This window comes from Bicyclus anynana, chromosome 7 (assembly GCF_947172395.1).
Source record: "Bicyclus anynana chromosome 7, ilBicAnyn1.1, whole genome shotgun sequence".
Lineage (NCBI taxonomy): Eukaryota > Metazoa > Arthropoda > Insecta > Lepidoptera > Nymphalidae > Bicyclus > Bicyclus anynana.
In genome coordinates, this window is record NC_069089.1 from 15,969,783 (window position 1) to 15,997,298 (window position 27,516).

Consider the following 27,516-nt stretch of genomic DNA (forward strand, 5'->3'; position numbering starts at 1 on the left):
TTTTTTTTCTCATAGCCCGACCCAGGATTCGAAACCAGGACCTTGGTACCGAAATCATATTTGTTTTTTATTCTTTACAAGTTAGCCCTTAGCTACAATCTCACCTGATGGTAAGTGATGATGCAGTCTGAGAAGGAAGCGGGCTAACTTGTTAGGAGGGGGATGAAAATCCACACTCCTTTCGGTTTCTACACGACATCGTACCGGAACGCTAAATCGCTTGGCGGTACGTATTTGCCGGTAGGGTGGTAGCTAGCGACGGCCGAAGCATGGACCAATTCAGAAAATCTCAATCTGCCCAGCCGGGGATCGAACCCAGGACCTCCGTTTTGTAAATCCACCGCGCATATCTCTGCGCCACGGAGGCCGTCAAATATAGGCACTGGACCAACGGAACAGTTACTTTAAATTTATACATTGTAAAAAAAATCAAATACCCAATTCCAAATAAAATATTTTTTGAGAAAACAGAATTTGTAGCAAAAGAAATCCACTTGTAAACATTGAAGAGGGCGCGAAGGTGCTAAACCCGTCGGTACTTAGCGAGCTAGGGCACGCTTTGCCGCCCGTCCACTTCATTTGTACGTTTTATGAAATAAATTTTAATTAGGTTTGTAATTTTAAAAATGAATTAGTTGATATTCAGTCGTAACGTTGACTTTCTCTTTTTTTGTTTAACATCCTATAAATCACCACGTTAGGGTTAAGTTTTTGTTTATATTGAAACAAGGATATTGGTCACTCACTTTATATTACCAAAATGTTATCACATATGGTAGAGTGGTTAATGGTTGAGCAATTATACAGCAATTATACAAGTGTTTCCCATAACTTCAAGGTAATCGTTGTAAAAAAATTAAAGTTGACCAGAAGAAGTCCATTTACAGGAGCCGAAGTGCATAACAAATTTTTATAACTAAAAAAAAATTATGTTTTTAGCTACTTCATGATATTTATCAGTGAATAAGTTTGACTAGGTCATAGTACATATAAAGATGCAATATGAAGGACACAATTTAAAATCTATTTACAAAAGAATTAATATTTTTTACTCCGAAAATATTCATTTTGGAACACAATTTGTTCCATAAACATTTTTAATTAATAAAAATTTTCCTAAAAGAATATATTTCATAATTATGAGAAATACATAGAGAATAGATATGAAAATTATGGGAAATACTCTCGAGCACCATGTTTACAAAAACGAAACTAACGGACAAAAGAAGAATCTATACTAATATTATAAAGCTGTAGAGTTTCTTTATTTGATTGATTGAACCCGCTAATCTCAGGAACTAATAGTCCGATTTGAAAAATTCTTTCAGTGTTAGATAACCCATTTATCGAGGAAGGCTATAGGCTATATATTATCCCAATATTCTTACGGAAACAGGAACCACGCGAGTGAAACCGCACGTCGTAAATATTGACGTCTTCGTTAAAAACTAAATAAGTTATTTAAGTTACTTCGTACGCTAAGTCTAGACAAAGCGAATAAATTCACTCTAGTATATAGGTGCATACTTAAACAAATATACAATAAAAACAAAACTTAAAATTTTTATCACCAGTTTTTTATTGCTTTTTTACTAAGAATAATTTTGTATCTTCAGGCTTGTGTACAGGTAGGTACACAAACACATACTTAATTAAAACTAAGAGCCCCTTCACACTACACGTTACGTTACTTATCTAAGACAAACGTTCGTCGAACAATACAACAATATTTTTTTTCTGATGCCTTAGGCACCTTAATGTGACTTCAGCGGCGTCACCGGGAGGTAAGCAACAAAATATAGTCAACTTGAAATAGTAACGAGTTAAAATACGTTAAATTTTAACGAAATTCAATGATGTCATTTTACAAACAGGCTGTGATTTTTCGTTCATAAGATCATCTACATGCAGTTTAACTGCACAGTTTTAACTGTACATTTAATTGGTCCGTGTATAGACAAATCCGAGAACTGTGCTGTTGTAATTGTACAGTATTTTATGTAAATCAGCGCTACGTGTCCAAATTCAAATGGCCACGTAGCATTATGCTGAGCTGGGGCCATTTTCTGGGTTATGCCACACATCGCAGTGTATTGTCCTGGATGTCATTATGTACTGGAGATATTGTGATGTGTGTCATGATTTTAAAATAAACGCATTTTTCTTTATTTCTTTCTTTTCTTTCTTTATTTTCTATATTGATTTGATTTAAATTTCGATTAGATAAAACTGTACAGTTATAAAACAATAGCATGTCTGCATGCAGGTTATAAAATAAAGGCAACGTTGCCTTTAGTAACATTTTACAACAAATGGCTTTAACTGAGTGGTAGCGACAAGTCGTGACCACCAACGTGCAGCGAATTGCGTAACATTCGCCGCTAGTGTGTAGGCACTCTAAGTGATAATTTATAACATTACATACAATTACATCACATATTAATTCACTAGAATCAAATTATATACTAAATCATATCCGTAGGTTCATAGTCTCTTATATTCCGTTCCTTAATGTTTACTTCTAAAACTAAAAATCTAAATGTCTGTTTTAAAATAGAAATAAAATATAATTTTAAAACAGACATTTTATTTCTTAAAATAAAGGTTAAAAATATGGAGATCCAATACTATCCTTCCTTAGGTCCCAGAACAGTTTTTGGGTATTTTTTTTATTTTATATAGCTTGGCTGAGTTTGTTGAGGGCTCTTCTCGGACCAAGGCGTTTTTGGAACCCTCGTAACTTTAATTTTAAGTTTTCGTCTATTATTACCTCCATTAGATTATATTAAATTTTGACATATACCTGACCTTTCATAAGTGCTTGTAAGCTAAGCCTAATTGAAATAAAAGAATTTTGAATTTTTATAAAATTAAAAAGAAATACAATGTGGGCCGCAATGATTGCAAAATAGATCAAGAAAGTTTTTTTTTAATTTAAGGGTAATCTTTTGGGTAAACCAGGTTTATTATCGGACATAAGTCTTGAATATGGCTCGGAAGTAAAACGCCCCTCTACCAGGGCCTGCAGCCAAGTGGCAAGTTGATACTCTTTCTACCAACGCTAACGCTTCGAATACTAGAAAAATGTATGGGTATGACAGATCCGATCGACAACTTGATCACGTGACCTGTCGATAGAAATGTCATTCCTATACAATTTTGAATTTTTGAAGCGTTTGCGATCGTAGAAACAAAATCGACATACCACTTACATACATAAAGTTTGGGTAGGGTCATGAATAAATATTTTGTTCCTGGGCCCAATATAATTCAACACATACATAAAATATCTCGCGCTTTCAGTATGCTGTAAAGTCTAGTACTATGTAATGCAAGTGAGTGGATTTTAAAGTATTCATCGCCCACACATCCAATGCATTACAGCTCTCACTCTGTACTGACAGATTTTATTCATTTAGCACATATAAATACTTGATAACCCGACGAATCGCAGTTCGAAATTTAAAATTTACCTAATAAACTGAAGCAGGATTCGCTTTGTCGGTTTTATACTATGTAATGATTTATGTATGCTTAAATCTTAAAAACTACGCAACGATTTTTGATGCGGTATTTTTTATTAGATAGAGTGATTGAAGACTCAGACCAATTATTGTATAGGACCTGCCTCGCTAGACGTTCCTTTTCTGTCAAAGTATATGATCAACGATCTAATGCGATTATAAAAACTGTCTCTATAGAATCGATATTAAATAGTTGTTCGTCGGTTAAATAGCTCCGTAAAAATACCTTTTTGTGTAATTGAATTGTGTAAAAAACGGGCAAAAACTTCTAGTTTAATATAAGATATATACCAAATCTAAGCTCGTTTTCCTCAGAAAATGACATTTTGTTCGTGACTATGAGCGCGATACAGGTCCTTCTATAATTGGTCTGAGATTGAAGAGGATGGTTTATAAGTATAACTAGCGACCCGCCGCGGCTTCGCACGGGTGCAATGCTGATACTAAATACACTACAGAAAAACTGTGAACGTTGTATATACACACAAATATAAAATATCATAATGGCGAAAGTTTGTGTGAAAGTGAGTGAGTGTGTATGTTTGTTCCTCCTTTACGCTGCGGCTACTGAAGCGATTTGGCTGAAATATGGAATGGAAATAGATTTCACTCTGAATTAACACATAGGCTACTTTTAATCCCGGAAAAATCCATTGTGTGGGTTTTGTGAAAAACTGAATTCCACGCGGACGAAAACGCGGGCGTCCGCTAGTAATATAATATTTCTAAAAATAAAATGCTATTCAAAAAAGCACAGTCGTAAAGGTTATTTTTTGAATACTTTTGCAAAGTTGTGTTTTGACTATTATTATGATTTTGGAAAACACGTCTCTTACACTCAATACCGTAATTAATTAAATACAAATTCGGTGGTCGGTAGAAAGATGCTGGACTTTGCCCAGGAAGTCATAGTTACTCTACAAATAAGCAACAACCACAAAAAGCTTTCACTTGAGTCCGTGATTTTTATTACAAACTAGAGGTCGCCCGCGACTTCGTCCGCGTGTAATTCAGTTTTTTACGAATCCCGGGGGAACCATGGATTTTCCGAGGGGAAAAGTAGTTTGTATTAATCCAGAGTAAAATCTATTTCCATTCTAAATTTCAGCCAAATCGCTTCAGTAACCGTACATATGTTTTCTGTACCACAACGTAAATGAGGAACAAACATACTTAGGTACACACACACACACGATAATAATATATAAATGTATACGTATTGTCAAAAAAATATTTGTAAATTTAAATTTTTATGTATTAACGTCTCAAAACAATATGATAATTTTTTTTCAATTCAGCGATAATGAACAATTAAAAAAAAATCAACTATAGCTTGGCAACTTCGTTCGTAACACTCCCGATGCGGGAGCGGGTCGGGGGGTGTGTAGCGATGAATGAAAACCCACGACTGAGCACGTTACTTCCCCGCCCGCACGATTTCACACCCGTGCAGTCTTTCCCCCCTCGCCCGCATATCATGGGAGTGTCATCAACGGACTTGTCAGACTATAGTCTATTGACGAATTTTATTTCGAATTTTGATCCATACTCGCCATTGCGAAGCAATAGTTCAAATATAACACAGCTTTCTAATAAGAGGTCGCCATTCCAACACCTTGATGGGTTATGTGTCAGAAAAAATCATTCAGAATATGGAAAGTCCTTGCAAGTTTCATAACCATGATGACCGAAGCACTCAGACCAATTATAGAAGGACCTGTATCGCACTCATAGTCACGAACAAAATTGTCTGTCATTTTCTGAGGAAAACGAGCTTAGATTTTGTGTATATCTTATACTAAACTAGAAGTTTTTGCCCGTTTTTTATACCATTTAATTATACAGTATATATATATGTAATATTTTTACGGAGCTCTTTAACCGACGAACACGATTACAACTATTTAACATCGATTATATTCAGTTTTTATAATCGCATTAGATCGTTGATCATATACTTTGACAGAAAAATAACGTCTAGCGAGGCAGGTCCTATACAATAATTGGTCTGAGCCGAAGAATGCTCATCTCCCTGTATATATATTTTATTCACGCACTGGCCCCTGTCTCTCGCGCAGTTGCGTTGGACGGTACAGCTAGCCTCTTCTCTCGCGCATCTTTCTTATGTCGAGTGTAGAACCATCTGCGGAAATGTACAAAATCTGTCATTAGTTGACGAATAATAAATAACATAAATTTGATTTTCTTTTAAAACCCCCGAAGGTCAAAAAATTATTAATTACACTATCGATCAAGTCATCAATATTCTCTTTCATTGCGCTTTCATTCGGGACCCCACTCGAGTATATTTGCACTGTAAATATATTTGTAAATATACTCATAAACATACTGCAAATTTTGCTGACATTCGGTTATTCTTCCACAACTTTTAAACAGCTCAACCGAGGTTTCATCATTCATGTCTAAGAACACTCGCACATAAGTCACCTTTTATACAAAACAAACTAAATTGAAATCGCTTCATCCGTTCGGGAGCTTTGATGCCACAGACAGACTGATAGACAGACAGACACGTTAAACTTATAACCGTCTTTCCATGTAGTTAAATATAATGTAAGCCTCGCTTCAAACATAGTGAAAATAAGACGTCTTATCTAGGTAGGTTACTACTGTGGAAATGGTAAATCGCAGTTTGTAATGTCTGCCATGAAAAATAGCAGCGTTCAAGCATTATGCTTAGTCTACGAATTATGTACACGCCCGTGTACACCGGTACTAACATTTAACGTACTTAAATGATAGCCAGCGTAGATACCTAGCGTGACACTGAGCAGGAACACGGCGACAGGACAACACATGCAACGTTAGTATGTACACGACCGAGTACATCGGCGCTACCGTTTAACTCATATTTATATAAAAATACGGTGACGGCAGCACTAAGTAGAAACACGGCGCCGGGAAATACGTGCAAAGTCAGTATGTACACATGCGAGTACAGCGGCGCGAATACTTAACTCTTACTTACATTAAATTACCTAGTACAGGTACGATGATGGCGACACTGAGTAGGAAAGACGACGTTAGGCAACAAGTGCAGCGTCAGTATATACACGACCGAGTGTAATGGTGCGACGGCTTAACTTATACTTACATGAAGATCCCTAACGCGGGCACGGTGACGGTAGCACTGAGCAGGAACACGGCGCCAGGCAACACGTGCAGCGTCAGTATGTACACGCGCGAGTACAGCGGCGCAAACATCAACGGCATCATCGTCTCCGCCAGACCGAACAGCGAGAACACTTTGCCTGTCACCAAACGAAACCTCATCACCATCGTATTATTAAATATTATTCACACCATCTTCCTAATATTTTCTACATTTAGTCTACAGCATTAGCCAGGACAGGATTTTTGAGACTAACCTGAAGAAAATATAAAATGAAAAAAATTATGCCTGATTCTAAAAATATTGAAGGTCAGGAACCTTTGAAACCATTTTATTATCAACACATCTTCGGCTCACTGCTGAGTTCGAGTCTCCTCTCAGAATGAGAGGCATTAGGCCAATAGTCCACCGCGCGGTCCAATGCGGGTTGGCAGACTTCACACACGCAGAGAATTAAGAAAATTCTCTGGTATGCAGGTTTCCTCAGGATGTTTTTCCTTCACCGTTTGAGACACGTGATATTTAATTTCTTAGAATGCATACGACTGAAAAGTTGGAGGTACATGCCCCGGACCGGATTCGAACCCACACCCTCCGGAATCGGAGGCAGAGGTCATATCCACTGGGCTATCACGGCTCTCAGTATAATTTTATATCCGGTATTAAAATTACTTAAAGTTTAGAAAATAAGCAGTAGATATGATGTGTCATCCGTAGACAAAGAAACTCCGGTCACAGACAAAACTATTTATAGACATACAAGCGAACACCCGCGTCTTAACTCCAGGGTACAATGTTTCATCCAAATCAGTTCAGTATTTGGAGCGTAAAGTAACAAGCATTGTTACGTGCACTCTAGTATCCTTTATATTATTAGTGCGATACTTAAACACATTTTTATTCTTCTTTGGTTCTTAATTAAAACCAACATACATAAATTGCCAGTCTAGTTAATCAAATACAAGCAACAAAAGCAGTAGTACCAACCTAACTCTTGGTGAGAAACTAATTTGGAAGCGATGGAGCGCAGTGCAATCGTCGTGGTGCCGTCTAGTATTTGCGCGAGCGGAGCTGAAAAATAAACATCTTGATTACCGGTTTTAATCCCCAACGCGAGATACTTTACTCGCTAGATGAGATTCTAAGCAGACCTTCTGAACTGGTGGTAGACTCGAGCTTTAGCTATAATGTTTTGCTTTTACTGTGGTATGAATAAATGGATCGATGGATGGATGATTGAATGAATGAATGAATGAACGAATAAATGAATCTATACTAATATTATAAAGCTGAAGAGTTTGTTTGTTTGATTGAACGCGCTAATCTCAGGAACTACTGGTCCGATTTGAAAAATTCTTTCAGTGTTAGATAGCCCATTTATCAAGGAAGGCTATAGGCTATATATTATCCCCATATTCCTACGGGAACGGGAACCACGCGGGTGAAACCGCGCGGCGTCAGCTAGTTAATAATAATAGTTTACTCACAAAAAATAAGTGGTAGAGTCACTAGTCACTACAATCACATACCTGACGTTTCTAAAGTGTTTGTAAACTAAATCTGCTTGAAGTAAATTATTTTTTTAATTTTTGAGTAGGATTATTCTAGAGCTGCCTGCCAGTTGATCCAGTGGTTTCAACTCACGAGGTCCGGAATTTGAGTCCTGTTTTGTTCAATGACAAATACAGACAGTATAGGCCATACTTATTTAAGCCTATTTTAACGGCCCGCTACAGGGCTAGGCCTCCCTCCTTAGAAGGGGTTATGGAGTTTAGACCCACCACGTGCATCAGCCAAATTAGAGAGAAAGGCTGACCAAGCGAAAAAGTATCTTTACATTATTTTTACAAATATCTTACCCATATAAACTTCGGTGTTGTTCCTTGCGAAAGCCAAAACGAATGCGCCGGCTATTTTACTTGTGGTCGCGATTATACCCAGCACTGCATCGTCGAATCCTAACTTCTTACTGAAAACGCTTATCGAAAACATGGTGCCTGTAATTAAAAAAAGTTCATTGCAAGCATAATAAAGGTAGGTAGCTTGATTAAACTACGCAATGGAACTAATTAATGGAAAGCCATATTTTTTTTTAATCTTATGTATTTTGTAATCGTATAGACTAGTATTTTGACGGCCTCCGTGGCGCATCGTGGTATGCGCGTTGGATTTACAAAAGGCAGGTCCTGGGTTCGATCCGATTTTCATCCTCCTCTTAACAAGTTAGCCCGCTTCCTTCTTAGACTGCATCATCACTTACCATCAGGTAAGATTGTAGTCAAGGGCTAACTTGTAAAGAATAAAAAAAATAGTAAATAAATAAATGTAGGAGTAAATATATTTGTGGCAGGAAAAGGTTAAATAACTTAACACACACGACACAATGTTTCTTCAAGACACTGTATTAATTAAAACAAACAAAATCACACTTAGTCAAGAACAGACTCACTCGCTCGCGCGTGCCTACTGAGCAGCACGTTTTTACGCGGCGCTCAACGAACTGCGCGCCAACAGTGGCGCCCTCAACTAAACTTATTTATGACACGAAGTTCGCGCCAATAGTGGCGCCTTCAACAAAGCTTATTCACGACACTCCCTCCCTTTGTTGATTTACTTTATCTAAACAAGTTTAATATTAATTTTTCCAACAATCACTTAAACTAATTTTGATTTTAATCAACTTAAAATGAACTTTGTATTTGACTTAACTTAAATTGTAATCACTTTTGAATTTGACTTGATTATTGATTCTTAGTTTGTAATTTGAGTTTGAAACTTCGATTCTGTCTGTAATTATCGTTTACATGTTGTTAAGTTACAGCTGTCCTGAAATCAAAAATCGGCATTGGTTTTCCTCTGAAATTTGTCTTGTTAAATTTATATTTAAGTGCAAACATAAATAAGTGCTTTTACAATTTTCTAAATCTGTTTTCTTTACATAAAGTTCATTCTTTATTTTAGAAGTGCCTTATTAATTAGTCCATGGCTGAGATCTTGTTTCTCAAGTATGTGTGCGACTTTTGAGGCAAGGGTTTAGTCATTATATCTGCCAGATTTTCTTCTGTTGAAATCCAGAGTACTTTGACCTTTTTCTCATCCACACATTGCTTTACAAAGTCGCCATGAGTATCTGCCATGTGTTTTCTGTTCCCTGTTTTCTCTCTGAGTTCCAACTCTTTTTGAATGTCCCTAATTTTCTGATCGAATGTCTTGAGTTTGTGACTTCCATCCATCTCTGTGCAGTCTCTGGCTGACCTGTTATCACACCAGATCGTTGCTGGATACAATGTTTTTCCTATTATGTATCTCACAGATTTATCCAGTGATATGAGCTCTTGGCTAGCATCACTCATTGCTAAATATTCTGCCTGGCAAGTGGATAGTGTGACATACGATTGCTTATGACTTCTCCAAGCAATTACATCTCCGAATAGCTTTATCACATATCCACCAGTGGATGTTGAATCTTGGCAGTCTCTGAATGAAGCGTCTGTAAATGCTTCTAGGTTTTCTGATGTGGATTTGTATTTCAATCCCAGGCTGGTTGTTCCTCTCAGGTATCTAAAAATTCTTTTGACATCATTCCAGTCATCCTCTGTTGGGTTCAGTTGTTTTCTTGCAAGATAATTCACTGCGTATGCTATGTCAGGTCTTGTAGCATTTGCTAGGTACATCAAGCTACCAATCGCTTCTCTATAAGGTACTCTTTTTGTTTCAGTGCTTTCTTGTAAACTTTCCGAGTTTGGTTTTTGTCTCTTGTTTCTGTTATCCACCTGGCGAGTTACCATTGGTGTACTTTGTGGTTTGCAATCTTTCATGTTGAACTTTTCTAGCACTTTCTCCGTGTATGCAGCTTGATGGATTATTATGTGCTTTTCTTCTCTGTTTCTCTGAATTGTCATTCCTAGGAAATTTTTCGGTTCACCTAGATCTTTCATCTGGAAAGCTTTACTCAGGTGAGTTTTGATTTGTTGCATTTTCTTTGGACAGTTGCTTATTATCAACATGTCATCTACATATAAGACAACTGTTGCTACTTTACCATTTTGTCTCCATGTAAATAGACATGGATCATGTAAATCGTTTTCCAGACCCAATGATCTCATTTCTTCTGAGAATCTTATGTTCCACTTCTTTGGACTTATCTTCAGACCATACAAAGATCTTTTCAACTTGCATACTTTGTATTTTCTAGTTTTCTCTGAATTTTCTAAGCCAAGTGGAATTTCCATATGAACTTCTTCTTCTAATTCTCCATACAGAAATGCAGTCTTCACATCCATTTGGCACATATCCAAATCTTCTTTGTTAACAACAGATATTACTGCTCTGATTAAAGATAATCTAGAGACTGGTGCATATGTTTCTTTCAATCCGTATACATTTTTGTCTTTGAATCCTCTGATCACCAGTCTGGCTTTGAATTTAGATTTTCCATCTTCCTCTACTTTTCGTTTGAATACCCACTTTGAATCGATTATGTTTGGCTTCTTTCCATCTTGAGTCTCTTTTGGTCTATCGACTATATTCCACACCTGGTTTTCTCTCATCGATTCTAGTTCCTCGTTTATTGCTTGTATCCATGATTCTTTGTCTTCTGAATTCATTGCCTCTTCATATGTAGTTGGATCTTTATGTATGTTTGCGAGTAGAATATGACCAAACTCATCATTTTGTTCTTCTTGTGATCCCAGGACACTTGTGTATCTTGCAAAACTTGTGTCTGTAACTTTCTTTGATCTACTTCTTGTCATTGGTCCTTCATTTAGTTGCTCTTTTTTGTTTGTTTGTTTCTCTGGAGATTTCACTTCTGTTTTTCTTTCATGTAGATTTTGAGATGTTTTTGGTCTAACAGGTTTTATGGGTTCACCCAATTTCTTCTCTGATTTTTCGGTGACTTTTGAGTTATTTTGTTTTGCAAGTTCGTTGTGCTTCTGTTTTTCTGAATCAGATTTCTTAGGCCTTCCTCGCCTTCGAGGTTTTGTCTCTTTGATCTCTGAAGTATCTTCTTCTTTGGAATGGAATTCTATCATCGTATACTCCGTGTTTTTCTCATCTGGCTTGTTTTTGTACACATCCTTGTACACCAACTTCTCTATGAATTTTACGTGTCTAGATTCCAGGAATTTTCTAGAACTCGGGTGCCATAGAATGTAACCAGTTGATGTATGTCCTACCAAAACTGTTTTCAAAGCTGTGTTGCTGAATTTCGTTTCTGCTTTTGGCAGTTTCATGTATGCAATGCATCCAAACCTCCTTAACTCTTCTAGGTGACATCTGCTATTCGGTGAAAGTTTCAACAGTGGAACCTCATAATCGATTGATTTGTGTGGTGTGATATTGTAAGAATGAACTGCTGCTTCGACTGCGAACTCCCACATTGTGTTTGACAGTCCAGAATCACACATCATTGCTCTGGTTTTTTGCTCGATTGTTTTGTTGAATCTTTCAGCTACTCCGTTAAGTTCTGGTGTGTATGGTGGTCCATAATTTGGTTCTATATTTTCCTTTTTCATAACCTCTGCAAATTTTCCACCCGTGTACTCGGTACCACGATCTGATCTGATGTAACATACTTTCTCATTTGAACCTAGATGATTCCTTGTAGTTGTCAGATATTTCTCTAATGCTTCACCTGATTCGTTTTTTGTTTTTAAGCAATATATTTTTGCATATCGAGAATAATCATCGACGAATGTTATGATATACCTTTTTTGTCCTGGCCACGAGTTTGGTTTTATCACACCCATTATATCTGTATGTATGATTTCCATTGGCCTCTGTGCTCTTCTTCTATATTCTTTGAAAGGTAACTTTTCCATTTTTGACAAAATACATTGTTCACACTCTTTAATTGAGTCGTCGAATTTGACATGTTTTAATCTTTCCTCTTTCTTTTGCAGCATTCTGAGGTAATTTAAAGACGCATGACCTAATCTTTTGTGCCACAACATACCGTCACTCAGAGACTCATTAGATTGTGGGTTCGTTGGTGCAAATTCCGTTGCCATTTGCAAAAGGTTTTTTATATCTTCAGGATCTTCTCCATTCAGTACTTTTCGTGGTAAATTACCTGCCTCTTTTACTGTATACGTTTTCTCTAAATCAATCGTCTCCGAATTAACCTTCTCTGAATTGATATCCTCTGAGTTTGAATCAATGAGCTTTTCTGGTTTCTCCCTCCCAATCATAGGCACAAATGTCTCGTCTTGTCCGGAATTTTCCTTAACTCCCTCCGAATTGTTTGAATTCAAGCTTTCATTGTTTGCCTGTGATTGTTCGAGTGGCTCATTGAATTCTGCAATGCAAGCTGTACAACTATACTCGTTGTACTCATTTGATTCTGAACTTGAATTTTCAAAACCGTTTTCGACTTCAAATTTTACAACCCAATTTGGTTTTTGATATTGTCCGCTGAATATTGTTTTCTTATTATCTTTGTCGTACACTCTGAATATTTTGTCATTTAAAAATATACAAAACCCTGCATCTACAAGTTTGCGTAAGGATAACAAATTCTCTGAAACATTCTTTGCAGCAATAACATTGACTAGTTTAATAACTTTATTTTGTGCTACATTGCTTTTGAAAGTCAGATTGCCAGTACCATCTATCGCAATGTCAGCCCATTTATTTTTGTTTGCACTTTTGATAATTCCATTTTTCGAGACTTTAAAATCAGTTAAAATAAAGCTCTTGTTTACTATGTGCTCTGTAGCACCAGAGTCTGCAATAAATTCAACTTGTAATTTCTTACCTTGTTGTTTATCATAGACTGAATCGTTCTCTGTATATTCTTCTTCTTGGTGGGTAGTGTCTCCCTCTTCATATTCAGCTCTCCGTGCCGCATATTGATGTCTTGAACCTCTTCCTGTACCTCTATCTCTTGGCTGACCTCTGCCTCTGAAATTTTGGCCCCTGAATTGGTACGAGCCTCTGCCACTTTGTATCAACCTTGGCCTCTTGACGTGAGGTGCACTGGGTTCATCTTCTCTGTCGAATCTTCTTTTGAAATTGTTCCACTGTGGATGCTCAACCTTGAAGGGACACTGATCTCCTCTATGATCAGTCACTCTGTTGCAATAATAGCAAAACCATTGGTTTGTCCTTATCAAAGGACATTGCTGTTTCCAGTGCCCAGGGCTGTTGCACCTGTGACACTTGTTTTGTTTTGGTATTTTGACACGAGATACTGATGGAGTCGACTCTGAATTATCATGACTTTCTTCATCTTCCTGAATTCTTTGTATACTTTTCCTCAGTTGTTCCATAGTCATCTCCTTTCCTGTGGTTGCTATGACCGCTGAGTCAGTGCGCCTCACTTCTGGCATAATCCCAATTATTGCTTGATAAAAGGTTGACCGTTTTTCTTGATCCGTGAGCTTGACAGGGTCGTCACTAAGCTCATGTTCACGTATGATTTGATCGAATCGTTCGCAAAAGGTTTGGGCTTTTTCTCCTTTCTTCATTCTTACATTGTAAAGTTTGGTTCTTATGGAAGTTGGGGTCGACATCACCTCACCCTTTCTGCTGTCTCTTAGTTTGCGTAAAATCTCTGTGGGTTCTGTCATTCCAAGAATCTTTTTGTGGTATTCTTCATCAATATGGCTTATGATAATATCTTTAACAAAGTTCTTTTGCAAGGCTAATTCAACCCCTGTCAATCCTACTGGCCCTGGCAGGCTGGAATCAATCAGATACATCAGCTGATAACTCGTTAGTTCAGTCCTGAGACAGTCCAACCAAACCTCATAACTTGATTTGGAAGTTAGTTTATATGTCCTCTGAATTTTGGGTATCAACTGCATGGTGGTGTTTGCAAAGGTTTGACCGGCTGGCATCTCTTTGATTTGTCCAGCTTTTTGTACTTCAATATTCTTCAGTTTCTGTCGTTCTGCTTCCAGAACTCTCTTGTGTGCCAAGTTGATATTATCAACTGCACTTTTTATAAGACGTTCTGTTTCCTTGTCGACATGACTGAGAGACAAAACTTCATTGGCTGACTTCTGAGCTGAAACCAATGATCTCTGAAGATCCATTATGTTGTTCGTATCGTTGCTCTGAATCTCGTTATCATTGACCCCACTCTGAATTATTTCTGATGGTGTTATGGCAGGTTCTGTGAAAATTTTCTCTGTATTAGTACCTGGGTTTATCTCTGAAAATTGTCAGATCTGACCATTCACTCTTAAATATCAAAAGTTTGTTATTGAATTCCAACTGATTCAATCATTCAAATATTCGACCTCTGAATTGTTTTCACAGTGCTCTGATTTTAATTAATAAACAAATTTATAATGGCAAACATGATTTTAATTTAAAGATTAAAAGTCTCACCTTCACCAGATGAATTCTTTTCTATCTCAGTTCTAGTCCTTATGTACTCTTCATATTCCAAAACTTGTGCGTCAAGCTCTCCAAAGACCTCTGAATTGTTCGCCATCTGATCCAGGTTTGGAAAACAGGCTTATTTTTTTTTTTTTTTTTTTTTAAAGATTAATCTCTGAATTTTTCTAACTCTCTAAAACTTTAATTGTACCAGGTAAATTTCTCCATTTGCAACTCATTAAGCAATGTTTATTGCTACTGAACCATAAAAAATCAATTAGTTATAATTCGGAACAGGAAATTAAAATCACTCGATTTGCTATCTACACATGCACACCACTCACTTAGAATTGATTTTGGGAGTTACCCACAAGAATCAGTCAGTTGCGCACGCACATGTGTAGGGCAGAATGTAAGATCCTTCAAATTTCCCTAGTCAATTAACTAGACTCCACTTAACTTAAGTTTCATCCAGTCACTGACCCCAGAACAAAATTTGTTTATTTAAATATTTTTGTTTAAACAATCATTTAAATCACATTTAATTAAACTCTGAATTTCATTTTATGAAAAAGAAATATTTCTTTGGCCAGCAACCGAAGTCTATCTACAAGGTAGATTAGAGTAAGGTACCAAACTTCAGAAAATAATTCTACTAATATTTTGAATTTAAGTTTCACTTCAAGTTGAAAAGTAAAAAAAATATAGTCGGTCATAAATTTTAAAGTTAATGAGAATTTATTCACTTAAACATTGAAATCAAAGTTAAAAATTAAGAACTTTTAATTACTACTGTAATAATAATTGTTAATCAAAAGAATTTTAAACTCTGAAAAATATCAAGTCAAAAAAAATTAAACAATAGAAAATATTTAATCTTCACTCTGAAATCTACCAAACATCTTCTCTGAATTGTCTCTGAATTTTTGTTTAATAAAAACATATGATTGCTTATTTACAAGTATGCCGGAGATTGATCATCAACTTGTAATGGGATCAAAAGCGCATCACATACTAGAACATTCAAACCAAACAAACAAAAAAATTCATCATATTAGAACAAACTCCCTCCGTCTTTTTCAAAAATTATTTACAACAATGTAAAATTTAAATTTTAAAAAGTCAAATCAAATTTAAACTAAAACGTGATAAAGTTCTCTGCGCGCCAAGACGCAAGGCTTCCCGGCACAGCAGTGAACAACAACAAAGAACGTGCGCGGAGGGAAAATTTGTATGACACCGCACGTGCGAGCGTGCTACGTCATCGACGAACAGTTGACTCATTTCAGATCGTTTTAAAATTTTTAACGACTTACCACTTGTTCTCCTCTGAATCCTGGTGAAAAGATTCTAATAACCAGTACTCGGAAAAGCCGGTTCGAAAACACACTCACAGGTTCAACTTAACCTCTTTGAACACCATGTCCTTTCCGTACCACTTCAACCACGGACTGCTACCATGTAGGAGTAAATATATTTGTGGCAGGAAAAGGTTAAATAACTTAACACACACGACACAATGTTTCTTCAAGACACTGTATTAATTAAAACAAACAAAATCACACTTAGTCAAGAACAGACTCACTCGCTCGCGCGTGCCTACTGAGCAGCACGTTTTTACGCGGCGCTCAACGAACTGCGCGCCAACAGTGGCGCCCTCAACTAAACTTATTTATGACACGAAGTTCGCGCCAATAGTGGCGCCTTCAACAAAGCTTATTCACGACAATAAATAAATAAATAAATAAATATACTTGAACAATACACATCACTATCTAGCCCCAAAGTAAGCATACAGAGTAGCTTGTGTTATGGGTGCTAAGATAGTTGATATTATAATATTAATATACAACTGTATACTACATATAAATACTTATATAATGTATAAATACACACAGACACTGGAAAACACCCACGCTCATCACACAAATATTTTCCAGTTGTGGGAATCGAACCCACGGCCGTGGATGCAGAAAGCAGGGTCACTACCCACTGCGCCACGCGGCCGTCAAAAAAGTGAAAAGTGTAACAGATACTTAAGTGTGTAGATTGGTAGGCTTCCACATATCCGCATTGTACGTTTCTCAAGTAGATTATAATATTAATCTGTGATATTAAGTTCCGAACCTTCAAAACTCACCTGCCGCGTGTGTGATGAGACTGTACGTAGAATATATACTGTACTTCACTTCGTCCCAGTTAAAACGGTATCGCGCAAAAATATACATTACACTCAGTTCACCTGAAAAAGTTAAAAAGTCCATTAAGGCGAATACTCTGCGCCCCATGCATATTTAATATACACGAATTTTAAATACGCTTTATTTTTTTACTTTTTAACATTAGATTCCAAAATTAAAATACACGTTGTCCAGTGAAAATAATGTAAGCTGCATGGGATTTATAATATCCAGCTAATACCAGTACGAAGTAGAAAAAAATAATATCACAAGCTAATATAGTTATTTATTATTAAATGGATTGTTGAAAACAGCTACCATAATGGCTACTGCTACTACTAACAGGCCTTCCAATTTTGCTATCATCTTTCAGCATAATTATATATTATTATATGTCGAATAATGAGCATACGAGTAGGTTAAAATGAAATTAAATAAATAAAAGTTTTTTAGGACCTTTAAATAAATTACCTGAAATTGTAATGGTATATTGGATACAAGAGCTATTATTATTTTATGATATTGACCCGTAAACATGAGGAAAATACATTTTGTGACATAAACAGTTGACACTGTTTCTTAGAACAAATATGAAACATAGCTTAGAAGCCTGTCTACTGAAAAATCATGCGCTTAAAGTTGGTAATATATTTTAATGCATTTAATAAATAATATAGCAACGTTTGAGCATAGCCGATATATGCCATTGGCTGCAGCTGATGATCAAATAAAATAATAGTCGAAAAGCATTCGCCTTAAGAATCACCCATCCATCAAAACGGGCGAAATCTGTGAAAGTGCTCTCCCAGTATCATATTTGTTTCGCTGTGATGGAACTAAATGTTTTATATCGCCGCGCCATTCAAAATGAACATCAAATGAAAATCACGTGTAAAATTCACACGGGCGGGGTCTAGATTGAATTTTTAATGACATTTAGTACCTAGTGCCACAACTTAACTAAACTTGGATGTGTAAATATGAAAGTATCTCTTGGTTGACTACGGTATTTTATTTAGCAATCCCTTTCAAAGTTTCATTATTTGATACCATCATGGGGGTAGCCGGTAGGTACTTATTAACGGGTTCGCCAACTTTGAGATTCCATCTTATTTGGTTTTAGAATGTCGTCACTTAAGTAGTTATTACTTAATTTATACGAGTAGTAAACACTAAACGTGAATGGATAGAATGGATGAATATAGAATAGCACTCGCTGCAAACTTGTATAATAAATTATTATAGATTATTATTAGTAGGCGGGATGTTCCCATACTTCCCATATACTTTTACTTACAGAAACAAGATGCCCATATTTGTCTCAGGTTGAAAAGTTAATGTAGAAATCCCTTGCATTCTGTAAAGCTCAGAATACAGAAAAATGTAAAGTTACAGCGATGCCACATCGCTCATTTCCTTGGTAACTACGTTGTTACACATTTTATTTTGGCAGCCCATGGAAACAAAGTTCTAATTCCAATAAACCTTGTCGAAACCTTGGCGAATTGACAAGTATAAAAGGACACATTGTAAATCATGTTCCTAAAAAGCTTTTTGCGCGAGCTTTTTTTTTGTCACATTTATAGATGTATCCAACAACCGTAATTAAAAGAAATATTTTGTACAAAAAAGCTATCGGCACATACAAAACGCAGACGCTATACTGTAGGCTGTCATTTTTCATTCATTGCAATCCACGGGAGTGTTCCGTGCGTCAATTACTGAATTGAGCTGACATTAATGGAGTTACTGCCGCGAAATGTTCCCTACATACTCGTAGTCTAAGAGTTGGTGACAAAAAGTAAAGGAAAAAACTAAACTACATAACTAAGCTCCTCACCTGCGTGTTACAGGGGTGCGGGGTATGACAACAGAATGGGATAGATTGTGGATTGGGCGGCAGGTGTACTCTTCATTAATTCATTCATTCATTCATTCGATCATTAACAGGCGTGCTGCCAGCACAGCTCTCGCTACTCACCTCCGTCATATCATCATCATCATCATTAACCCATATTCGGCTCACACGAGTCTCCTCTCACAATGAGAGGGGTTAGGCTAATAGTCCACTTCAGTGGAGCAATGTGGATCGGCAAACTTTATATCCGCTGGGCTATCACGACTCTTAACTATCATCATACCATACAGACAGTGTATCGCAAAGGCAAGTACCAAGCTATATGCTTTTTTATAGTAGCGAGTACTAGTAGTTTAGTATAATATTTTAGTCAATGTTAGTGACGTAGGAAATAAAAATTTAAAAAAAAAACGGTCAAATGCCATTGATTGACTGATTTTTAAACCATTAAAAATACTATTTGCTATTTATTTACTACAAACTAACTTTACTTTCTACTTCTATATATAATTTTATAACATGTAAGTAATACTTTTATAGTATTTTTATAAACTACTAAAATACGTATTTAAATAACAAAAATCGACATCGGATTAATTGATTTTTAAAAAATTTGTCTATCAAACATACACACATGCATATACGACTATATACAAATCTAATATAAAACCTCCTTTATGAAATCGGATAATGAATTCATTTGATGAAGCGCCTTGTTTTATCGCAATAAAGAAAACGCATCGGTTATCTCTTAGCCTATAACATAATATATCACAGTGCTATTAGTTAATAGTAAAATACAAAATACATGTATACACGCATCAACAAACCAATAAACGGTCTCCTTTGTGATGTCAATACATTCAGATAATTAACACGTACTTTTTATTAACTTTGAGCATACCTATTATTTTAACAACATAGGTAGTACATGCAAGTACTTATAGGCCGGTCAAAATCAACGACAAAATTTATATCTGTGACTTTTAGTGTGTTGTTTGACCTAATTAGAGATATGTAAACCCAAGCTTGCAACTCTCGAAACTCGTGGACATTTTTTTACAAGAAATTCTGCAATACTGTTAGACTTGGGTAAATTGGGTAAGTATATGATCAAGGGTCCAAATTACGTACTAAGAAGAAGAAGGGGTCGTTGTAAAATAATTGTGATGCAATATAATATATGCAAGATAATTGTGATGCAATATAAGTTTTTGTCGACAAAAATATGGTCAAATCATTCTTCTAATTATATTTATAGAACATAATTTAATAATGTCCATTTTGATATGATAACAAAATTTTATTGATTTAATAATAATGTTTAAAGTTATTAGTTGGATAATTAACCACTACCACCACCACCACTTACTTAATAAGTACTTAATAAGTTAATGTTAATAATACCTACTTCCAATTCAATTCTTTAGTTTACCTAAATGGGTATTTTCGAGTTAATCTTATAGATATTTCGCTGCTGAAAGCAGTCAGAAATACCGTAATGCGATTTAGCGAATCAGGGCAGAATACTCAATTCTAAATTTCGAATTAGATTTTTTTTCATAAAATACCGACAACTTGGTATTTTTAATCTTTATTAGCCGACTATTAAAAACGCGTGACTTCTATAACAGCCGTTTGTTATATCTAAATGCATTAGACAGGTATTTTTGTGCATTACATAAGGCATTAACATGCTAACTTAATCTACGGAACCCTATACTGCGCGTGGCCTACACGCACTTAGCTGGTTTTTAACAACTCATGAACTCACAGAGCACTGGACCACTGTATATCTACTGGGACTGGACTTTGTCGGACATTTCCTTTAATTCCCATAATATTTCAACAAATTTACACAAAACCTTGACAAAACATATACATAATCCTTCCTCAAAAATCACCCTATCTATTAGTGAAAACTCCATGTAAATCCGTTCAATAATATTGGAGTTTATCGAGAACAAACAGACAGACACGGGGCTTTGTGTTTTAATATAGATAAATGAGAGATAATAGATCGTTTACAAGTGTTTAGTGGAAACAACTGAGAAAAAACCAATGTATCAACTGATCTTATTGTTTGTTTTCAACTAGCATTATGTCTTTAAGTATAAATTCATTGTTTTAAGCGATGTAAGGGAAAAAACTCGAGTGAACGCGACGAGATGTTGTCCCTCGATTTGATCCCCTATATCTCTGACAATTAAGCAGAACCTTTAGTTTTTAGTATACAGGCATTGGTGTATCTAGAATTATTTCCAAGGGTGGGCCTGGACCTATATATCCTATTAGAAATTAGATGTGATAGTACTCCTATGTGTACAGGCATCCAAGTCTTATTAAATGCTATAATATTCTTAAAAAATATATTAAATTTTTAATACCATATCTTCTGTACAACTAAAAATTCACCAGTTCTTAGACTAGTTTGCGTTTTTTCACAAGTACCAACTTTAATGTAATAATGTAAATAGTTATGAACTAGCGGACGCCCGCGACTTCGTCCGCGTGAAAATCAATGTAAACTTTCAAGCCCTATTTCACCACTTTAGAGGTTGATTCTTTTCTTCTTCTTTCTTGAATCACATTATATTTTGTATTTTTGTATGGTTTATGAACAAATTTTTAAAACTGTAACCTTAAAAATAAAGGACTTTCCATACAAACTTTTAACCAATATTTCACCCCCTTCTTATTTTATTTTGGCAAGAAAAAGTATCCTTTATCCTTCTCCGTAATATGCTAATTTTCATTCAAATTCATTAGTAGTTTCAGCGTGATGCCCGGTCAACTAAATCACGGTCAGACAGACAGACAGACAGACAAAAATTAAAAAAAATATTTTTGGCTTCAGTATCGATTATATAATGCCCTCCAACAAAAAAATTCAAAATAAGTTCAATGTACAGAATTTAACCTGTTACAGTTTTATTATAAGTATATAGATAGATGATGAATAAATATTGTAGACTTTAAATAAAAGTAGGTAAGTACCTACTTGAAAAAAAAAGAAAAAATCAAAAAAATAAGTGCGTTTTCTGACAAATAGATGTTTATATACAGTGTTCTGTACACGCATGACATGTCATGGCACGTCAGAGTTTTTGAGTTTATCACGTCCAAATAGACTTACAGACGCAACGGACGGACTTAGTTTATACTGATACGATTACAATACAATAAGCGATGCAGCCGTAGGCAAAATTACTGATGGCTGCATTGTATGTGGTGTGTGCTTTGTTTGCGTTGCATAATACCTACAGATTAATAGACTAATCAGTACATAACACCTATTTGTTATGTTAAACAAATATTTACCTTTCACAATACACCTATCTAATAATGTCAAGAATACTAGTACTAATAAATCCACTTCATAATTATTACACTCTCACTTTATTTGTTACTATAATCTAGAAAGTTTTCCATTCCTAGGCATAAATTAATTTCGTACAGTAATATTTCCTTTATAATTAATATGATATTTATATTTAGCTCGTTAGTTGTGGGAAGTCACTTTTCCGAAAGTAAAATACATAAATGTATTATTACGTCAGTACATAAAACATACCTACTACACTAGAAAGTGAAAATATTGGTCTTATTTAAAAGATGATAATCCAGTCAAATAAGACTTTGAAGGTTACAATAATTCCCATGGAACTAAAAATTGGTATGAATATTCAGAATACTATTATAAATGAATTGTGAAAAGTCCCCATCAATCCCCCTTGTGTAAATAATTTTATTGATGGTGAAAGTTTGCAAAAATTGGTTATTTTACGTTTTTCAGCTAAACTGTGAGTTTTACAGCAAAAATAGTTCAGAGAAAAATTGTAGATCATCCGATTCTCTACAAAAAATATATCCACACTTTTTTTCATAAGTATTGCCATTTATGGGAACTTTTCACAATTCATTTACAATAGTATTCTGAACATTCATACCAATTTTTAGCTCTATGGAAATTATTGTATAACCTTACTTATATTTTAAGGATTAATTTGACTAAAAAGCTAATACTTATTGTTTTTTTTTTAAATTTACGACCTTGCAAATGGAACAAGAAGTTATTGCATATACTAAACTACTAAAAGACGAGTTCTTCTAGTTTTTTCGAAAATTAATTATCTTTATGCGATCATGTCGAAAAAGTGTTGTTTGTTTTGATGACATTAAAATTAAAGCAGGTTTTTAAATGGTCACTATTTCGAAAAAGATATGGCAGATTGGTATGCAAAAAGTAGGTAGTCGAAGTACCGACCAGCCAAAGCTTTTATGCTCTATGCGTAATATGCCTTTATACGTCAACGGTAACGGAGCCGGACTTAATACCGAAAGTTGATGAGTTCGATCCCCGCCCGTTTTAACTCTTAGCCCGTTTACAGTCTTAGACCTTAGACCTAGAATTATGAAATTTGGCAAGGAATACCGTCTTAGGTACTAGTTTACCTAGGAAAAATCTCAGTTCTAATTTATTTTCATACCGGGATTTTGAACTCCAAAACGTAACGTGTTTTAGTAACGCACGGCATTGTAACGCATTTTGGTAACGCTTGAATCAAAAAAGTAATGTTTATACTTACCCCAAAGAGGTCCAAAAGTAAAGCACACAACAGCCATGACGAGGCATATCCTCAATCTTCTATTGTTTGTGCCTTTTTTGAACGCAATCTGAACTGTGTCCCTAATACTCCGGAAGTCAAAAAACTCCTTGAGAAATCCAATGAAACCGGGTTTCTTTTCCTGAAAGAAACTCATAATATGAAATTTCACTCGGAATTAATACATCCTACGTAGGTTCTTACTTGAAGTTAATACATTCTTTGCTGATGTATCAATAAGTGATACATATAAAAAATATCATAAAACTATTTTACATGGTGTATAACAAAAGTATGGAAGAACAGTGAATTTGTTTATCATATAAATTTAAAAATCGCCTGTAACAAACCATCGTTTCACAGAGAATGCAAGAAACAGTCCTGCAGGACGCCACCCTTCATTCGTTCGTTCATTATCATCATCATCATCATATCAGCCGATGGACGTCCACTGCTGGACATGGGTCTTTTGTAGGAATATTTACCCTTCATTACGCCTTTAAGGCAAATGCGTTTAATTACACTAGCAAGCATTCCCTTTACACCCGAACACAATGGTGATTTTGGGGAACGTTGTGTACTGCTGAACTTTATTAATGTACTAGCGGACGCCCGCGACTTCGTCCGCGTTAAAATCGATGTACACTTTCAACCCCTTATTCGCCCCCCTCTGTTTATATTTTCGTATGTTTTATATATAATAAATAGTCCGCTAATCATTTTACAAAATAACAACTCAAAAAAAGAACGATTTAAATAAAAAAACTTCAACCCCTTTTTAGCCTTTCAAAGGTAAAATCAATGACTATTCATACAAACTTTCAACCTATTTTATCTCCTTCTGATTTTATTTTCGCAACAAAAAGTATCCTTTAACCGTCTCTGTATTATGGTCTCAAAACGTGCCAAGTTTCATTTGAATTCATTTAGTAGTTTGAGCGTGATGCCTGGTCTACAAAAACATGGACAGACAGACCAATAATAAAAAAAAATTTGCTTCAGTATCGATTATATAATGCCCTCCAACTAAAATTTTCAAAATATCTTCAATGTACAGAATTGGACCTATTACAGTTTTATTATTTAGTATTGATAGATAAATGTTTTTTTAAAGCAGGCAAAAAAGGATCTTTTAGTGCAATTTTACTGCGTTTTTATATAAGGAATGTTTCCTTTATCCTTTGAGATACTTTCTTCGCTTCTATTTCAGGTTATCTACCCAGTTTTAAAGTGCAGAGCTATATTACAAAATGAATGAACGCTAGAAGTATTTTATCTCGTTTTATAACAATCAATGTGTAATAGTCGACTGTCAAGTGTTCATTACATACACTTCCGTTAGATAAATAGAATATCGATTAAAACAAATAAGTATATATTTCCTTCTAATTTGGTTTGTCATTTTCATTTGAATGACGAGTCATTAGGAAAAATTAGGCTATCATCGTCTCTTATCATTGGCTGATGATAAGAGATAGCCTATGATAGCCTAATTTAAAAAAAGGCCTGTGTGTGTGCCTTTCAAACACGTCAGTCCTGAGCCACCTACATCTAGCGACTCTGAAGGCCTGCTGGTAGGTGGTCACCATTCCAACACCTTAGGACTCCAACATCCATCGGCTCTACGAACCAAGTGCCCCACCTATTGCCACTCCAGCTTCGCGATTCGTTAAACTAAGTCGGTGACTTTGGTTCTTCTGCAGATCTCCGATCTGCTTCGATCACCCAAAGATACTCCGAGGATTGCTTGTTTCATCATCCAATGATTCTGCGTCCTCTTATGAGGCCTTCAGTAAGCGAATTTTGAAAAATTTGATACCTACTCGTAAAGTTAACAAATAAAATAGGTAAATACTAGAATAATAATAAAAACGGCGTCACCATTGATCTCTTATAATAATTATCAATAGGAGATCGATGGATGTCACCCAAGAACACCCAATATTAGTAAGAATATCGGGGTAAAAGGTGGTGTATGTGGGCTGTTCCAGACTCTATCTGTGTGCCAAATTTCATCCAAATCCGTTGAGCCGATGTTGCGTGAATAACAAATATTCAAATAAAAATAAAAACATACACACTTTAGCATCTAATGCCATAATAGTAGATAATTATACATCTTTTGTAAAATTTCTCATTCATAGTATTTAAATGAAGCTATCTATCATCTAGATCTAGCTTACGATCAAGGTCGAGATTTTGAGTAACACATCGAACCAAACAAAATTAGTGGTAGAGATCTAAAAATTCCCAGAAAAAGTGCAAAGTTTATATAGTGGTGATGTTACGATCTTATTTTTCCTTCCTTATGATTCGATGCTTATTTATGTAGTCCTGGCAGTTGACTATGGTGACAAGTTAATATTTAATACCTATATGTACAAATATGTTTACATATTTATTTTATTATACGTCAAAAGATAAAATGTTTCAAAAAAAATCAGTCATAATTCATCATCATCAATACAACCCATATTCGGCTCACTGCTGAGCACAAGTCTCCTCTCAGGATGAGAGGGTAGGCCAATAGTCCACCACGCTGGCTCAGTGCGGATTGGCAGATTTCACACATGTAGACAATTAAAAAAATATCTCAGGTATGCAGGTTTCCTCACTATGTTTTTCCTTCAACGTTTGAGACACGTGATATTTAATTTCTTAAAATGCACATAACTGAAAAGTTGGAGCTACATGCCTCTGCCCGGATTCGAACCTACGCCCTCCGGAATCAAATGCAGAGGTAATATCCACTGAGTTATCACGGTTTTATATAACTATATTAATTAAAACTCAATCATATACATACCTTATCTTTAGACTCCAACCACGTATGATCCTTGATAGAAAAAGTCACGTAACAGAAGTTCAAGAATTGGAACAATGCAGATACTGAAAAGACCCCATAGTACCCCGCGTACTTCAACAACACACCACTCATTCCCATGCCTATGGGGAAACCGATCGTCATACACAGACTCAATATTCCGATTCTGAACGTCCTTGTTTCCTTCGATGTAATATCACCTAAGTAGCTGTAAGTTCCTAATAACATAGTATACCAGCCACCTGTTATCGCTGGGAATATGACCTCCATAAACACAGTCAACTCCACTGGGACTTCATAGAAAAAATACGTGTTCACCATGTTAAGAATGCAAGTCATAAACTCCCCAAAGATCGGTACTGTCATACAGATTTTCCGCCTTCCTGTCTTGTCGCTCCAACCTCCGATAAACAACATCAAAATTGTAGGAACCGCTGTGTGGATAACACTTTTCCACGCTTGCACTGAAGCGATCAGCTTCTGAACCTCAAGTTCTTCGAACGTATGATTTTCTCGCTTCCTTAAACTCAGGTCTGTGCAAACCGCATCGTCGAATTGCAAATTAACACGGCAGGCTTTGTCTAAATTCAAATTCTGTGTCGCCAGCATAGCCAGTACACTGGGCATTACGAATAAGCCCAATACGGGTTCGACAGTTATGTTCTCCCTGACATATTTCAATTTCTGCCAGAAACTAAAGTTGCTGTAGAAACCATTTGTGGCTTCGTTCTTCAATGGTTGTTCTTCGGCGTCCTCCGCGATCGTGTTCTGGTTTTCAGTAGGCATTTTCGATTTTTAACTAATTATTAAAATCACACTAAACACATGTTTAATTTAAATTAATAATTAATGTTTTTTTTATTTATTGTTCATTGACTGTTAACGCGACCACTCACTAAGATAATCTCGACAGTATTAGGTATGTAGACGTCGTTGCATACAGACGCCTAGTGTTCGATTGTCCGTCGTTGTAAACGCAAACATCCTTTTTATTATTGTCATATCAGTGCTAAAAGTATCTGCAAACATCTATTGCAAATTGAAAATAAACCCACCTATTAT

The 27,516-nt window shown here is 35.7% G+C and overlaps 2 protein-coding genes across 2 annotated transcripts; both read right to left on the reverse strand.

Moving 5' to 3' along the window:
* Nucleotides 1-1,555: 1,555 nt before the first annotated feature.
* LOC112047250 (solute carrier family 46 member 3-like) lies at nt 1,556-27,429 on the reverse strand. The gene is made up of 7 exons (XM_024084300.2): nt 26,437-27,429; nt 23,613-23,772; nt 17,126-17,227; nt 8,517-8,654; nt 7,645-7,728; nt 6,640-6,796; nt 1,556-5,667 (listed from the first exon to the last, which is right to left on the reverse strand). The coding sequence occupies exons 1-7, from the start codon at nt 27,238-27,240 to the stop codon at nt 5,574-5,576; spliced, it is 1,539 nt and encodes a 512-aa protein (XP_023940068.2). The 5' UTR covers nt 27,241-27,429; the 3' UTR covers nt 1,556-5,573.
* Nucleotides 8,661-14,856, reverse strand: LOC128198214 (uncharacterized). The gene is made up of 2 exons (XM_052882390.1): nt 13,415-14,856; nt 8,661-9,483 (listed from the first exon to the last, which is right to left on the reverse strand). The coding sequence occupies exons 1-2, from the start codon at nt 14,694-14,696 to the stop codon at nt 9,473-9,475; spliced, it is 1,293 nt and encodes a 430-aa protein (XP_052738350.1). The 5' UTR covers nt 14,697-14,856; the 3' UTR covers nt 8,661-9,472.
* Nucleotides 27,430-27,516: the final 87 nt, after the last annotated feature.